Raw genomic sequence first — 17,314 nt, 5'->3', positions numbered from 1 at the left:
CAAGGGGTGTACAGGATATGATAGTACTACACGAAAAAAATTACATCATTATTAATTTCCTATCTACAATTTTTCTCCAAATCAGTCTGTTACTTGTCAAGACTCTAACATTAGCAGATCTTATATTTCTATAATTTAAAGCACTTTGTACCATATCAATCTACCTATATCTTGGTCTTCCTCTGGGTCGTTTTGCAGCCAACCTGGCAGAGAACACTTGTTTTGCTAATCTTTCCTCGCCCATTCTGTTTAAGTGACCATACCACCTGAGATTAGCTCTGCTAACGCATTCCTGGATGCAGACAATGTCAAGTTCTTTCCTAATATCCTCATTTTTAATATGATACTGCCATTGATGCCATCTGTTCACACCTATAATCTTTCTCAGGACTCTCATATCTGTGGTCTCTAGTCTTTGGTCGTGTTTTACTTCTGACCCAGCTCTCAGATCCATAAGTTAAAACCGGTTTGAACACTGTCTTGTATACAGCTAATTTAGTGTTCCGACTAATTTCTCTCTTATTCCATATGAATTTATTCAGTTGATTTCCCACCATACCAGCTTTGCTGATTCTGTTGTCTATTTCTATATTTAATTTACCATCTTCAGTAAAAATCGTGCCTAAATAGCTGAAATGTTTTACTTGTTCCACAGGTTCTCCATTCACAACACAGTTGACATTTTCAATGATTCTGCCTATTTTCATTGTTTTTGTCTTTTTAATGCTGACCTTCATACCATATCTACTACAACAGCTATTCAATTTAGTCAGAGAATCTTGCAGACTTGTAGCGGATTTATTTATAAGTATAACATCGTCCGCATAAAGCAAAGAGCTGACATTAACATCTCCAATTTTGATATCATGTTTAATACCATTTTCCTTCATAATGTGATCCATATAGATAATGAATAACAGAGGGGATAATGTACATCCTTATCTCACACCAGATTTAACATTAAACCATCTTCCTGTACTTCCTTCAATTCTAACTGCTGACTTACAACTCAAGTAAAGACTAAGTATTGCTTGATATAATGCCCCATTGACACCATATAACTGCAGCGTATTGAATAGCTTCTCTCTTTGCACCTTGTCATATGCTTTTTCCAGATCTACAAAACTTAAATACAGATCTTTGTTATATTCCCATGCTTTCTCGACTATTTGTCGTAAAGTGAAGATCTGATCCTGACAGCCTCTATTTGGCCTGAATCCAGCTTGCTCTTCACCAAGCTTTTCTTCCACAATTCTTCTCAACCGTTTCTCAAGTATACTTGCATAGATCTTGCCAGGAACACTCAGTAGGGAAATACCTCTGTAATTCTCACATTCAGTTTTATTTCCCTTTTTATATATGGGTACTATGAGAGCTCTACTCCAATCATCGGGAATTCGTCCCTCTGTCCAGGCTTTCTGAACTATGCAGTGCAGCCACTGTAAGATTCTTATACCACCATACTTCAGCATTTCTGGTCGAATATCATCTACTCCTGCTGCCTTTCCACATTTCAAGCCTTTGATGGCTTTTTCTACTTCAAGTATGGATATGTATTCCTGTCTGCATGCCTGGTCAGTGTTTTTTACCACTGTGCTGTCATCGCTGCTTGTTTCATTTAGCAGTTTTTCAAAGAGTTCTTGTTTGATATTTTTATCTTCGATGCATGTTTTCTGCAAATTTTAATTTATAGTTTATTTCTATTACTTCTAATTTATATTTGCTAAATATTATTATATACCACTGCCTCGTTTAGTTTGTCTGCAGTGTTTGTGTTGATGAATGATAAATGCACGTAAACACAAGAAAGATATTTAATTAACTAAACATTTCCATCCGGAAATAGTAGACCATCTTCTTGTGTTTACGTGCATTTATCATTCAGTCTTATGTCACAAGTATCCTTAAAACAGCAAATTCTTATCCTTCACGGGAAAAATGTGTCGTTGAAGGTTTAGCATTTGGTATACCAAATTTCTGAATGCTCCTGTGTTGATAGTCCTTCTTTTGGGAGTGGTCACTTGTTTCCATTCTGGTATCAAGTTTAGAATGTGGCAATTGTAATGTTCTGGGGTGATTATATCTGCTTGGTGGTCTGCATTCACATAGGTTGGTATGTTGTTCCCTTATTTACGACTCATCAGTGTTCCTTTTAATGTGACAGTCTGTTGAGGTCTACTACAAATTTTATTTGGATTGGTTTTGTATCTTGTCTTTTAAAGAAATATTTGGCTGTCTCTTATCCAATTAAACTGGTAAATTTTTTTCCCTGTTTTTACTTTCCTTGTATGGTAGAACAGTTTCTAATAACATGGAGTTAAGTATTTGGAAAAGTATATTGGGGTATTGTAATGAGTTCCATTCAGATCATTGACTCTTGGTTTTTTAATCCTGCTAACTTTTATGAGGTTAAGTTTTGTTGGGCTGTTAGTGAGTCTCACCACAATGGGGTACAACCTTCTCTTATCCTTTTTTGAGGTAATCGATGTACTGATTGGATGTCGTTTGATTCTATGTCAGCACCAATTTCCTAGCTTAGTTGGATTACTGATCTTTTAAATGTTCAGTAGCAATTTCTGGAAGACCATCTATGAGATCATTTTTATACTGTTAGTTTAGGAGTTCGTAATGTAATTTTAAAGAATTTAGTTCTTGCTGAAGTTCCGTTGTCTCTTTAAGTTATGCTGTCTTTCCATTAGCTCTTCAATGCAGTTTTTAATTTCTCTAAAGGTCTGCAATGTCTTATACCAAATTTATTTTATTTGATTTATTAAATTTAATAAATTCCTCATATTGGTTGAATTTTTCGGTAATTTGTGCAGTATGTTTTTCAAAATGTTCTCCACCAAAATTGATTAGTCTTTTAGGTTTCGTAATCTATTTTCTAATATTCAAAGTGGGCACACCTGAGTTTCCATTAATGTACTCCTTGTTTTTCATTTTCTCTGTTGTTGATTGCCGCATTAGCTGTGTTTACTACCCTCGGTTGTTTTTCCTGTTTTCTGCCAGCCGTCACGCTTCGCATTCGATTTTCACTGCCAACTGGCCTCGGACAATCCCGAACATAAAAAATGTATATTACTCTGGTAGTCCCTGCATGTTATTTAGTTTTCTTCCCCTGTTAGGAGTTCCTGGCATTTGTAGTACTTCATATTTCTGGTTTATTTACAGGGGTGTAGTCAGGACTGTTGCTAGATTAGATCGCACCCCTGATGGATTATAAATGAAAAATATAAGAAAATCTCCAATTGCTATTTTGTTTTTATTACAAGAGAAACATTAATGCAAAATTACATAATATATATGCAATTATAATTACACATTAAATGTTTGCTCTATGGGGAACATCGCACAATAAAACTTCATAATCTTATAAATTTAAATTATAAGCCATGTCTGCCTCTGTTGATGTAGTTGCTAGACCAACCAATCTTTCTTGCACCGTTGCTGTTTGCAAATAATTTTTAATCAGTTTTAGCTTGGAAAAACTTCTTTCTGCACTGACAGGAATTGTTAGCATAGTGACGGCACCTACCACAATATGGCATCTACCACAATATGACGGCACCTACCACCAATGCCATGAGGCAGGCTGCCTCTATGCCTCACCCTGTCGTCGGTACTGGGTGTAGTCCTAAATGAAATAGTGCCAGGGACCTTGGAAATAAAAATCCAGAGCACGAAGTGCAGCATTATTATTGTGACAACCATATGGCAGAAAGAGAGAGAGAGATTGCCTTGTTTTCTGAAACGAAAATGACAAGAGCTATCCATAACCAAGGTGGTATTGCCTCTGATTAGTGAAAGTAACCATGCAGTCTTGACTTGGGAGATTGTAAAATGCGAGGAACATTCTTTCAAGGAGTATATGAGGAACTACAGGTGATTATGACAACCTTAGGAGGATGCTCGATGTGCCATGGCATAAACACTGCAATGGCACTGATTCAAATGCACACATAGTGCATATAGCCTGAGCACTACAAAGCTCAGGCAAGAAAGTTGATGCATGGTAAGGAAGGCCAAATCAGATTATGAGAAAAATCAAACCAAGCCGGCAAAAGGAAATCCCAAAGGGTTCGTTTGTCAGATGGCATGTAAGAGGAAGAATAACTATGAAAGATTAACCTGAGTGCTGATAGTGACAAGGTGAAAAATTAGATAAAATAGTTGAATTATTTGAGTGACCACTTTGCAAAGGTATATCTTCCACGTAAGGTTACTGCTGTGACAGACTGATGTGGAAACAGAGTTTGATGAATTTGAAGTTCTTAGGATATTGCAGAATCTCGATGAAAATGCAGCTGTGAGATCAGATGTGATAGATATCAGCTTATGTTTTGCGAGAATTGCAAAGGAACTGGCAATGACTCTGACAAGGTTGCCAAGAAGCTCATAACATTCTTGGCTACTGAAGAACACATTAACAAGTAGAGATAAGGTGTTATTCCTCTTTATAAGGCCTTGATACATCCACATGTGGATTACTGTGCTTATGTCTGGTCTCAATTTCTTGGGGATTGGGAAATGGTGAAGAGAATTCAGAGGATAGTGACCAAGATGGTGAGTGGTCTGTGGAATGCTCCTTATGAGAATAGATTGAGGGTTTATGGTTGCAAAAATGAAGATAAGATAGAAACAGGACTACCTGATGAAGTACATCACTGAGCATCTATTGATGTCCAATGAATAGATGGACAAAAGCATTTTATAAGATTGATATAGGGGAAATGTTTCAGCATTTGGCTAGAGGGTAGCAGAACAAGAAGTTATCCCTTGAAGTTGAGTAAGTGTGTGGTTAGTAGAGGTGTTGGACTCCATGGAGGTGCATGTACAATAATAATAACTGTCTCTCTCTCTCATCCAGAGTATTTTTAAGAGGATGGTTATAGATCCATTAGTTACTTGTACAGAAAATATGTGAGCATTAATTTAGTTTTCAGCATCTCCAAGAATCTAGTATCTCTCTCTGATGATACCTCAATAAAGGGGTTGAAATAGGTATGGATAGTGACCTTCTCATACATGGCAATAGGTGTGTGCGCACGCACACACAGAAAACGGTGGGGGAAGTGTGCTATACATTATGGGATACTGAGGCAATATGCTGTGAAATTAGCAGTCTTTATACACAAGTAGCCTAGTTGTGAAGATATGCACAATGCATGAGCATGACTAACCAGTAGTCATGCCTTTTGCCTTGCAAAAGCTATTGGGCACAAATTTGATGCCTCTGTGCAGAGACTGAACAACAACAACAAAAAAAAAAAACGACCCCTTGACATAATTTTTCTTATTAAACTCCATAATGCATGACCAAGACAAATCACCTCCATTTTTATCTGGAACAATGCAATGCATGCGCTTTCGATATCAGATGGTATCCAATAAGATGCACTCGAGAGATGGTCCTGAACTAATACCTGTCCACTGTCATCTCTGTACTATATTTTCTACACAGCTGGCAGCACAGCATGGAAGCAACCACACATACTTTTCTCCAATTAATCTATTGCTCTTGCCTCAGTGTTGTCCAGAGTAATGGAGAAAGTCATCAACTGGAAGCTATCAAGTAATCAGTAACCACAAATATGAATTTTGCATATTTGTAGTTACTGATTTTTTTGCACCAATCAACATTCATTGCAGATCTCCTTGGCTCTATAATCATATGCCTCTGTATATCTGCCATGGAAAAGTTTAGTGAAACCTGTGCTATCGCCCTTTACATGTCCAAGATATCTGATAGGGTTTGGAATTGTAGGCCTGTCAGCAAATGATCTTATGGTTCATCTTCCTCCCTTTGTAATTGGATTGAAATTTTCTTTAAGTCATTCATCAGATGTAATGGCAGGGTACATTCTCTCTTTAAATTTTCCTGCTAATGCAAGTGTTCCTCAAGGGCCTGTTATCTCACCCACTTTTCTTCATCTACATAAATGACCTTCTCTCACTGACCTCAAACCCTACTCAGTTTTGATGATAACTGCACCCTCTATTTTCCCTACTCACACAAAAAAAACTTATAGTATTCAAACATCTCATGCTTCAAAATTATTTACAATTAGTGCTCTGACAACCTAGTCATATTTGATACTTCCAAAACACATTGTCTTTTCTTGCAAAAATAAAAAATCTGAGATTTTTCCTTAGATCTAAGATCTGTGCATTATCAAAGATAATGCACAACTCAATAGTCAAGACAGATTTCTCTTCTTGTACTGATGTTTACTAGTTAGCCCTTTCCTGAGACAAACATTCGCTTCTCTGATGTTAATCCTTGTGGGAGGAAAGGGTGTTTTTTTTTTTTTTTTTTTTTTTTTTTTTTGCCCAAGACATTATTTGTCTGTTCAGCTACTAATTCTGTACAAATCTAAAATCAATCTCATGTTGAATAACACTTTCACTTTTGGGGTAGTGCACTAAAAACCTAAAAATTTCCGATTCTATTCTGAAGAGAATAGTTTGCCTTCTGATGACTCCTCTCTCACAGACAGTTTCTGCATTCATTATGCCTAAATTCTGTTAAACTTGCAATGTCATAAGCAACAGCTACCCAATACTCTTTTGCATTTAAAGGTATTGTGCAGCTGTTCCCATTTATCTTTCATTCCATCTACCTCTGTTCTGTGAACTGCCTTCCCCATTAAGTATTCCCCAAAGACTACAACCTCCAGTTTTTCAGAGACTATCAACAGATTACTTTTTTCCTCAATCTCCAAGCACACATGGCAATGATTCACTATAGGCCATGCAGCATGTCATGTATGTGGGGGAGTGATATAAAAACAATGACTGACAAATATCTGAAGGTTATATACGAATGTCATTACACGTGTGTGTGTGTGTGTGTGTGTGTGTGTGTGTGTGTGTGTATATTCAATATCAAGAAATCATACTAAAAAAAAAAAAAAAACACTATAAAAACAAGTTTCTCAGACTTTAATAGTTGCATTGAATAACAATAATTAATATTCCTAAAATACAGCTGTTTTTGATTGCACACACTGCCTCATAATGACATTGAAAACAGCTAAGTACTATTAGCATTTTTGCTCATTTTTAATAAAAACAGAACCTTTGATGGAATGATCATGTTACAACTTAATTTTTTGATTCATTTATAAATCAACAAATAAATATCTAAAATTGGACAATTAACAAATTGCACAAAACCTATTCATCTGCAACTCATCTGAGTAAAATTCCATAACCTTACTACCATTTAAAAGGCAAGCTGAAATCCTTAAATATGGTTTCAGCAATTCAAATGTTTGATGTGATCATTAATTGTGATTCTCCACCCATGCAAGTAATGTAAAGTTAATAAACTGCAGCATATCAAAAAATTTTGTTATGTTGAAATTTTCCATTTTAGGGACAAGCAGCCAGAAAGGAAACTATTATCATCTAATATCATTACAGTAAATGCTGCAAAGACTTCTTAAAGCTTTTGTTTCAATTGGGTGTTGGCAAAGAATTTTACTCAGTTCTGCTGCAAAAGTCGTGTAAACATACCAGAAGTTTAAGCCTTATTAAGAGCTCTATATATCTAAAAATGTGTTTTTAGCAATAAAATTAAATAAGTTGTTCAAATTTTCTATCTCAATAAAGAATGTTGTAAACAATTTTTTTTTCATACAATGAAATCACGATTGGCCCTCAAAACATGAACAACTTGTGACAAATTTACTGACTTGTCCAACAAACGATATTAAAGAAATAAAAGGACTGTCATTTATAAAATAGTACACTCATCTGCTACAAGATAAATATGTAACAAAACTCTCTTTACATAAAAATTGCATTGATGTGCACTGATTGCATTGCTTGAGTATGGTCCATATACGAGTGTCATCCCTGTTCTAAGTCTTCTTATCACATTAAATAATTAACTTAGTCATTTACATACAAACAGCCATGAGCCGATACTAAAAATATGTATCTCATACATAATTCCACCTAAAGACTTTGATCGATTTATGCTACTATCTGCCTGTACAACTTTTTCTTTCATTAGCAATTACCAATAGATTATTAATTACATCATAATTTTTTTCCCTGTACACTGAAAGTAAATTCTCTGGCTATTGCAGAATTCTACAGAATATCAGGATAAATATCATGCTTGTTTGCAAGACTATTCCAACAGAATTAGTAGAAAACAAATTTTAGAAATATCACAAAATTATGCACATTTACACTATTTAAATACAGTAAAATATGATAAAATATAACTGTTTAATAATTCTTACTTGCAACATAAAATAAGGAAGACTAAATGCATGACTAATGACATGAAATGACACCTATAATTTATCAATGAAACAATTTTACACCTTAAACCATGATACCGTTTATCTAGAAATATATATAAAATGAAGATGACAACTAATTTGAATCAATTTCTTACAGAATCATTAAAATACAAAAGAAATACAACTTTGGCATAACCGTGTAAATTGTGAATTATATAACAAGTCTGGACATCAATCAAGCAAATAGAAATGGCACTTTGATGTTAATATCTTGTAACTTGAATTATTAACAAAAGTTAGAATTTTTCAAAAAGCTGCTTCATGTCAGCTAAAGCACGTTCAATGTGACGGATAAATCGTGATGAATCCTGAAAAAAAAAAAAAGAAATGTCAGGTATATAATAAAAACTATAATACAACATATAAAGTAAATAAAATAAAAGAGCATGTAGAGCTAAATTACAAACAATACTAAACACATCCTGTAATTCTTTTCTCAATCATTAGTCCTATGTAGCCCTTGGTCTTCTACTTTTTTTCTTCCAGGGAGTGACCAGTTCATAATTCTCAATGGCCATCATTCTAGTCTCATTCTCTGGACATGTCTATACCAGCAAAGCATGTTCCTCTATCCACTCTGTAACTGGCTATTCTATGTCCATCTATATACATTCCTCAGATGATCCATATGGGTAGTTCTCTTTCAACTGAAGTAATCAATCTGCATAACTTCTTGTTTCCTCTGACTATTAGTGAGGATCCAAAACTCACAATCATAGGTCATTAGACTCTGTACAACCACATGTACAGCATCTTAGTTTTCCTTGAAACCTTACAACTCCACAAAACACTATTCATGTTCTAATAGCTGCTCATTCCTGTCTTGTTTGAAACGCTATGTCCATTTCACATTGGCCTGTCTGTAAGAGGTTTACGAGATGAGGAATCGTAGTGAGTGGAGTCTGAGAACAGGAAGCTGCTGACAAGTAGAAAGCCTGCATATTTTTGAGCAAAATTCTTTAGAAATCAGAAAAGTAGGATTCCATCAAGAGATGGCTGCAAAAAAACCCTCAAAAATGGTTTCTGATAGATCTGTAATTTCAATTCCTATTCCTAAAAAAAGGGAATAGTACAAAATTGAGCAATTATAGAACTATCAGTTAAATCAGTCATCTAAGCAAAATTTTCCTAAAAATCTTACTTTCTATGATCGAGAGGGAAATAGAAAGTATACTTTCAGAGAACCAAGCAGGATTCCTTAAAAACAAGAGTACAATAGATCATTTATTTACAAGACATCTCATTGGAGAAAAATAAACTGAACATAATAAAATACTATGTCATAATTTTAAAGATATACAGAATGCTTTTGATTTAGTATGGCATGAGGCATAGTGGAGAATAGATAATAAAATAGTATGACTAATTAACCCTTTCTGCCCAAATGATTCAAATTGGAATCACTAACTTTCTTGGCTTTCATAGCCCATATTACATGGTGATTGATTCCAATTGGTATTGTATGTCGTAGTTCCATTTTTTGCTGACAGATTACAGCTGTCTGAAAAATACTTGATACTCTTGCTTTTTTAGACCTAAAGACAAAATAAATAGAAAGAAAATTTTTTTTCACTTGGAAAAAAAAAATTCAGCTCAGAAATCTTAATAGGAATCAATGGAAACTAAAGCAAGCATTTCAAAATGCAAAGAGGTGCATGTCAAGGCTGCATACTTTTGCTGATGCTTATTAATTAATATTAATTAATTCTTTATTTAGAATATACAGCTAGATCACGATTAACGCAAGGCTAGCGCATGCACAGTTCAGGTTACTGAGTTACCATTAGGGTTTTAGATGGTGCTACTTCAGACTACACATTACTTTTCATGATTTGTTTTAAATGTTTTAAAAAGTACCCTGAACAAAACGGACAAAAGGAAGATTTCTTCAGATAAAAACACTATGAGTACAAAAAAGAAGCGGCTCATTATTACATTAAAGCAAAAGTTTGATGTGATTAAATGGCAAGAACATGGTCATAGCAACTCTAAAATTGACGAGATGTCTGAATGCCTGAATCTATGGTAAGGGATATTTTAAAACATGCAGGAGAAATAAAAGAAAACGGTAAAGTTGTATCCGCTTTTAATAGGCTACAAACATCTACAAGGAATAGATGTGTTACAATGATAGAAAAGAGTGTCTTTTAATATTTGCAAATCAAAAATGCATTCCACTTAGCAGAGCAGCCATTCAAACAAAATCTTTAAATTATGTATATTATTTCTGGGAAAACTCCCATGTTACTCCTCTTAATAAACTATTATAATTACGGCTATTTTGCCTGGGGCACTCCTAAACTGAAGCAGGCAAAATAGCCGTAATAATAATAAAATCTTTAAATTTATTTAAGAGAGTGGAAGAAAAAAAAAATAAAAAAGTGGAACTTTGTTAACAGTTAAATTTAAATTATAAGTATATTCTTATAAGATTATGTTGTAATATTTCATTAATAAACATATAAATGCAAATGAAAAATTTATGTTTAAAATTTTTCATTTGCCTATTCTCGTCGAGTAGTTGGAATCAATTACCATATTTTACATATAAGTTCAAATAGTACAAATTCAAATAATGAAATCACTTTATGGGATTCATTATCCACACTAATTGAGACCTATCTATATAATAAACTTAGTCTTGGAAAACAGTGATATTGAAATTACAGTTGGTGGCAAAAAAAAAAAAAATAAATAAATAAAAAAAAAAAAAATCTCAGATATGCCAATGATACTAACCTAATAGCAGAGAATAAATATCAAGTTACAAGAATTACCAGACAGAGTTTCTAAGGCATTCAGTATTTATAGATTCAAGATCAGTATTAGCAAATAAAAAACAAGGTCTTCAGGCAAGAAGCCTATGAAAATTTCAGTTAACAATGAAAAATTGAGAGAATTAGAAAGATTCACTTATTTTATTCTTTATGTTGTTCCCACGCAGGAAAGGTTATTTGCTGCAAACCTATAATACACTTTATACTGTAGGTGGGCTAAGGATTTTTTTTCTATTTTTATCAGTTTTTTATACATTTGTATTTTTAATTTTCATAGTCTGGAAATCCTGCTTTAGAGACCAAAACATGGAACTTTTTCAAGCCACTTCAAGGTCTCCAATAAGTGGCACATTACTCTCAAACCAGTCGATGAAATTCATTTCCCATTTTCTATCTAAGACAATCACAAAAATTCTTGCCCACAGCAGGATTTGAACCCATAGCCTGCTGGTTGGAGAGCAGGTATGCTAACCACTTGACCAAAACAGGCCAGAATACAACACAGAGTTTGCCAGTCTAAACATGTACTGCTAAAGCAATTGTTGCCCTTCAGAGGTTGCAGCCACTTTAGAAGGACAATAAATTACAGCTAACTACAAGACTACTTCATCGATACCCTTGTTAACTCTGTCTTACCATACAGAAGATGTGAGACATGGGCATTGTTAAAGGAAGATGAATTTCTAGGCACTATTGGCCTTCAATATAAAGTACAATAGAAAACTTTTGAAAATACCATGCACAGCACACGTAACACATGACGAGGGTAGAAGGAAAATCCACTCCTTTGGTAGAACACAAGAAAATATCATCATTAAAGTACATCGGAAACATATGCAGTGGCTGGGCCACATTGCGAGATCAGATAGCTTACCTAAAATACACTAGAGGGATTGACTTCAGGTAAAAAAAACAAACTGGGAGTGACCTAGAATTACCTGGATAGATAATATTAGAAAATGGACAAATTCTTTGTTCTCCACTTTGTTAATGAAATAACAAGACAAACACCTGGAGAGTATGTTAGAAATGTCACCTTTATAGCGCCCCCAATAGTCTACAGAGACTATGGGTGAAGAAGAACAAGTAGAATTTCAATAATTATCACCATCAGCAGCAAATTCCTGACATGTACAAGATGTCATGATAGCACTACATTAAAAGCTTACATCATTACTAACTTCCTATCAATAATTTCCCTCCAAATTAATCTGTTATTTGTCAGGACTCCAATACTTTCCGATCTTATATTTTGGTGTCTCCATGAGGGGAAAAAAAAGAAAAAAAAAAAGACCAAAATGGAGGAGGGCTTCTGATACTAATCTGAAACTGAAACGTGTCATATAAAGTTGTTGAGCTCAACATAGTAGCAGAAGGAACTGAAATACAAGGAATCCAAATACTGGAACCAAGTAAAAAGCATTAAACATATTCAATTGTTACCATCCTCCTGACAAACCTGGACCAAATCTTTCCGGCCTATCCCATCTCATTGAAGAAAATTCCATTATCTTAGGAGACATGAATAGCAAACACCTGTTATGGGGTTCTGAGGAAATAAACCCAAGAGGAGAAAACCTGAGCAATTTCTTAGATGAAACAGGACTAATAACTCAACTGTGGAGATCCCACTTACCTGTCTCATTCTTATGGTACAAAAGATGCCCTAGATATTACTGCGGTGTCTCCAGATCTTCACAACAAAGCTATTTGGTCTGTTTTGGAACCAGTAGGAAGTGACCATACCCCAGTATTAATCAATCTGAACCCAAAAATGACTAGACCCACCAAAAAAAAAAAAAAAAAATCATTGGAACTTCCAGAAGGCAAATTGGAAGAAATACAAGGATGAAGTAACTAAAATGCTGAAAGATCACACATACCATGATGACTTAGACAAAGACTACATAACGTGGAAGAATACTATTCTAAATGCAGCAAAGAAAAGCATCCCAAAGGGCTATAGGAGAAACGCTATTTCAAATTACACAAAGGTTCACCAGGAACTTGCCAGTAAAATAACTAAACGAAATGAATTATTTAACATCTTAAAAATTGGAAGCTCTCCAGAAACCAGGATCGAGTACAAGATAAATGCTGAAATTAAACAAAATATAACATATTACAAAGAACAAGGTGGCAAGAATTTTGCCACAGCTTAAATCCAAACACTTCAGATACCAAATTTTGGAAACTGACTGCTAATTTACAAAGAGACCTACCAAAAGCAAGTGAGACTAACATGCTAAAAGATCCAAATGGAAATATCAAGGTAGAAGACAGGGAGATCGCAAATACATTGGCCTTTCATTTTCAAAATATAAGCAAACTAGAGATGAATACTAGGAAAGACCATCAAATATCAAAACAGGCTCGACAGGAGAAAAACACTGCAAATTCCCCAAAATATATTATTATTATTACCCCAAGACCTCATGGAGTCAAAGACTCCATGAGGTCTTGGGAGGTCCTTTTATCACACACACAGCTCATCATACCATGCTTTGAACACATTCAAACTCCTTGCAGACACCACACTCTCAAGCAAGGCATTCCAATCATTCACAACTCTGCCCCTCACTCCCCTACTCACACCCTCTTTATACAGTTTCTAGGGATGACCTCTGGTTCTCCCCCGATCTCCCAATATTTTCTGTAGAACTTCTCCAGCATTGATCCTATAACAACCCCTTACCAACTTGTAGGTCTCTATCATATCCCCGCTCCTCCTCCTGTCCACCAGACTCTGTAAATTATATCTTCTCAATCTTTCCCTCATACTCGACATTCCAGAGGTTAGAAACTACCTTAGTCAATTGCCTTTGGACCCTTTCCAACATTTCTTCATCCTTCTGAAAACCAGGTGACCAAATCTGGGCACAACAGTCCATGTGTGGCCTAATCAAGGCCTCATACAATGGAACAAGAATCTCCCTACTTCTACACGTCAGTGTCCTCCGCATCATTCCCAGAAACTTTTGTATAGTCTTCACAATTTTGGCTATGTGTCCCCTAAATTTCAGATCCTTATCCACTATCACCCCCAGATCTCTTATTTCTTCCATCTCCAACAATATATCCTCACCAAGCATAAATTCTGCATCCCATCTTTGTTTTCCAAATTTTAAAACCTTACATTTTGCAACATTGAACTCACATCTCCATTTCCATGCCCAATCACTCAATTTATTCAAGTCTTCTTGTAAGGCCACAACATCTTCACTACACTTCATGGTTCGTCCCAACTTTGCATCATCTGCAAACAACTGAATATCTCCATCCAAATCTTCCCCTATATTGTTAACATACAAGTTAAACAGTAATGGCCCCAAAACAGACACTTGAGGCACTCCAGTAGTGACTTTCCTTTTCCTGAATATCGCTCCCCCAGACGCAACTTGTTGATACCTATCAGATAGCCAGTCTCCAATCCTATTCACTAATTTAATATCCAACCCCATCTGATCTAGTTTGACTATCAATTTATCATGAGGATACACAGTAATATACTTTGCGAAATCTAAGTATATTACTGTGTATCCTTCTCCTCTGTCCAAGGAAGCAGTCACTTTATTATAATAAATAAGTAGATTACTAAAACATGACCTCCCTTTAGCAAATCCATGCTGTCCATCAAAGATAATACCACTATTGTCACCCCAACTCTGGATCCTAGTTCTCACAAGCTTCTCCAACAACTTAACCACAACACATGACACACATTTCAGATCCTCATCCACTATCACCCCCAGATCTCTTATTTCTTCCACCTCCAACAATATATCCTCATCAAGCATAAATTCTGCATCCCATCTTTGTTTTCCAAATTTTAAAACCTCACATTTTGTGATATCGAACTCGCATCTCCATTTCCGTGCCCAATCACTCAATTTATTCAAGTCTTCTTGTAAGGCCACAACATCTTCAAAATCAATATAAAAACAAATTATTCTGGTATTCATTTACAATCTCTGAATTGAGAGATGTCTTGGAGAGACTAGATATAAATAAATCATGTGGACCAGATAATATACAAGGAATTATGATGAAACATCTTCTTTCCCTAGCACTAGATTGGTTACTTTGCCTATACAACAATATACTAAAACAAGGAAAAACTCAAAAAGACTGGAAGACAGCCACAATCATACCAATCTTAAAGCCTAACAAACCTCAAGACCAACCAGGAAGTTATAGACCAATTTCACTGACTTAAATTCCAGGCAAACTGATGGAAAAAATGATACTCCAACATTTGAATTCTAAACAAAAATAGTATACTACCACATTTTCACGCTGCCTTTAGAAGAAATCATTCAACAACTGATCAACTTTTCTACTTAACCCAGACAATTCAAGATAACTTCTAGACCAAACCTACCAAATCCACCATTGCAGCTTTTATAGATTTTAGCAATGCCTTTGACAAGGTGTGGAGGCAGAAACTCTTTTCCAAAGTTTGTCATATTGGAAAAGAAGGAAAAGTTCTTAACTGGATTTATGACTTTCTAAGAAATAGAATAATTCGAGTTAGAATAAATAATACCTTTTCCAAGAAAGTGAAAATAAGACAGGGACTCCCTCAAGGCAGCATTTTGAGCCCGCTCCTTTTTTTCCATCTACTTAAATGACTTAGATAAAAATATAAATAAAGAAACAAAGATAGCTATGTTTGCTGATGATTTAGTCCTATTCTCAGCTCACAACAACCTAGAAACAGCAAAAGGTCACTTAAACAAAGCCATTTAAAGTTTATCTACATACTGTGAAAACCAAAAAATCAAAATTAACCCTACTAAATCAGAAATTTACCATTAATAACCATCTCAGAAAGTGGAGACCAAATATTAAGCTAAACAGTCAACTAATTACCTTTAATGAAAACCTCAAATACCTTGGATTACTCTGGATCCATCACTAAGCTTCAATAAACATATCAACAATCTTGCAGTCAGAGCAAAAAGAAGACTAAATATCATGAAAAGTATCTCAGGTAAAGAGTGGGGAGCCGATGCTAAAACCTTAAAAGTCACATACACCTATATTATCCTACCCATAATGGAATATGCTTTGCCTATCTGGATACAAACATCACAAACCAGTTAGACAAGCTTATAAAAATTCAGAAAAATGCAGCTAGAATCATATGTGGACTAAGGAATACAACTCCTTGAAATATAGCAGAATTCGAATCCAACCTTGTTCCTTTAAAAATTACGTGGCAAGAAAATCTTACTAAATTTGTAGAAAAAAGAGTCAACCTTGCACATCAATAGAATAAGTGAACTTTTTAAAAATTGGCAACCAACAAACAGAATAAAGAAAAATCAACAATGCATGAAATCATGGAAAATAAAATTTCCTTGGATTGTCCAAATAAAATAGCCAACTACCCAGCATTTCCTCCAAATCAAGACAGGAAAAATATTCTTTTCTTTTAAGCTTACACGGTGATCCGAATGCATGTTTTGAAAATTATGGAGACAACTACCGTGTTTGAATAAAACACTATAACAAAAATACTATTAATAAAATACTCCATAAAACAACAACAAAAACGAATCTAGATTACAGTAAAACCATAGCCATATGGTTTTACTGTAATCATTTTTTCCGATAACCCATACATTAAAGGGTTATCGGAAAAAATCAACAGAATCCTACAACATTATAACCTCAATGCCACCTTTAAACCACCCACTAAACTTAAAACCATATTCAACTCCTCTAAGGATCCTCTCCTCCCATTAGCACATCATGCATTGCATCCGCTGCACCTGTAACTTACCGTACATTGGTGAAACAGGACGGACAATCCCTATACGTAAGAAAGAACACATTAGACACATTAAATATAACCATTATGGTGAAGCAGGCCTCTCACACCACGCACTCAACACCTTACACCAAATCAACTGGAAAAGCACCTGCTCTTTACACTGCACAAAAACCTGGTACGAAAGAAAATTTAAGGAATCCTGCAAAATCCTGATAAACCACCCAAATATCAATAACAAAGATGGTATGAAAATTCCAAGGATCTGGATGGCACACATTCAGCCAACCTAATATGAAAGATTCAATATAAGTCAGGACTCTAGCCAATCCGCTAGTATTAGAAACCATTCCACTCCAACTGGCTGGAATAATGTTAATATATGTATATAGTAGACAACACAAATAATAGGACTCTAGCATTGATGTATAATTTTTTATTTT

The 17,314-nt window shown here is 35.0% G+C and overlaps 1 protein-coding gene across 2 annotated transcripts in view; it reads right to left on the bottom strand.

Annotated features, from left to right (window-relative positions):
- Window positions 1–6,925: 6,925 nt before the first annotated feature.
- The window catches only part of whd (carnitine O-palmitoyltransferase whd), a 297,210-nt gene continuing 286,821 nt past the window's right edge, over window positions 6,926–17,314 (bottom strand). For both annotated transcript variants that reach the window (XM_090412567.1, XM_090412568.1), the window contains exon 23: window positions 6,926–8,626. In XM_090412567.1, coding sequence (XP_090268693.1) covers window positions 8,555–8,626 — 72 coding nt within the window. In that variant the 3' untranslated portion in view covers window positions 6,926–8,554. The remainder of the gene's footprint in view (window positions 8,627–17,314) is intronic.

Source organism: Typopeltis vanoorti, chromosome 23 (genome assembly GCF_054136105.1).
Source record: "Typopeltis vanoorti isolate ZY-2024b chromosome 23, IOZ_Tvanoo_1.0, whole genome shotgun sequence".
In the NCBI taxonomy this organism is placed as follows: Eukaryota; Metazoa; Arthropoda; class Arachnida; order Uropygi; family Thelyphonidae; genus Typopeltis; species Typopeltis vanoorti.
This window is presented reverse-complemented; position numbering and strand designations above follow the sequence as displayed.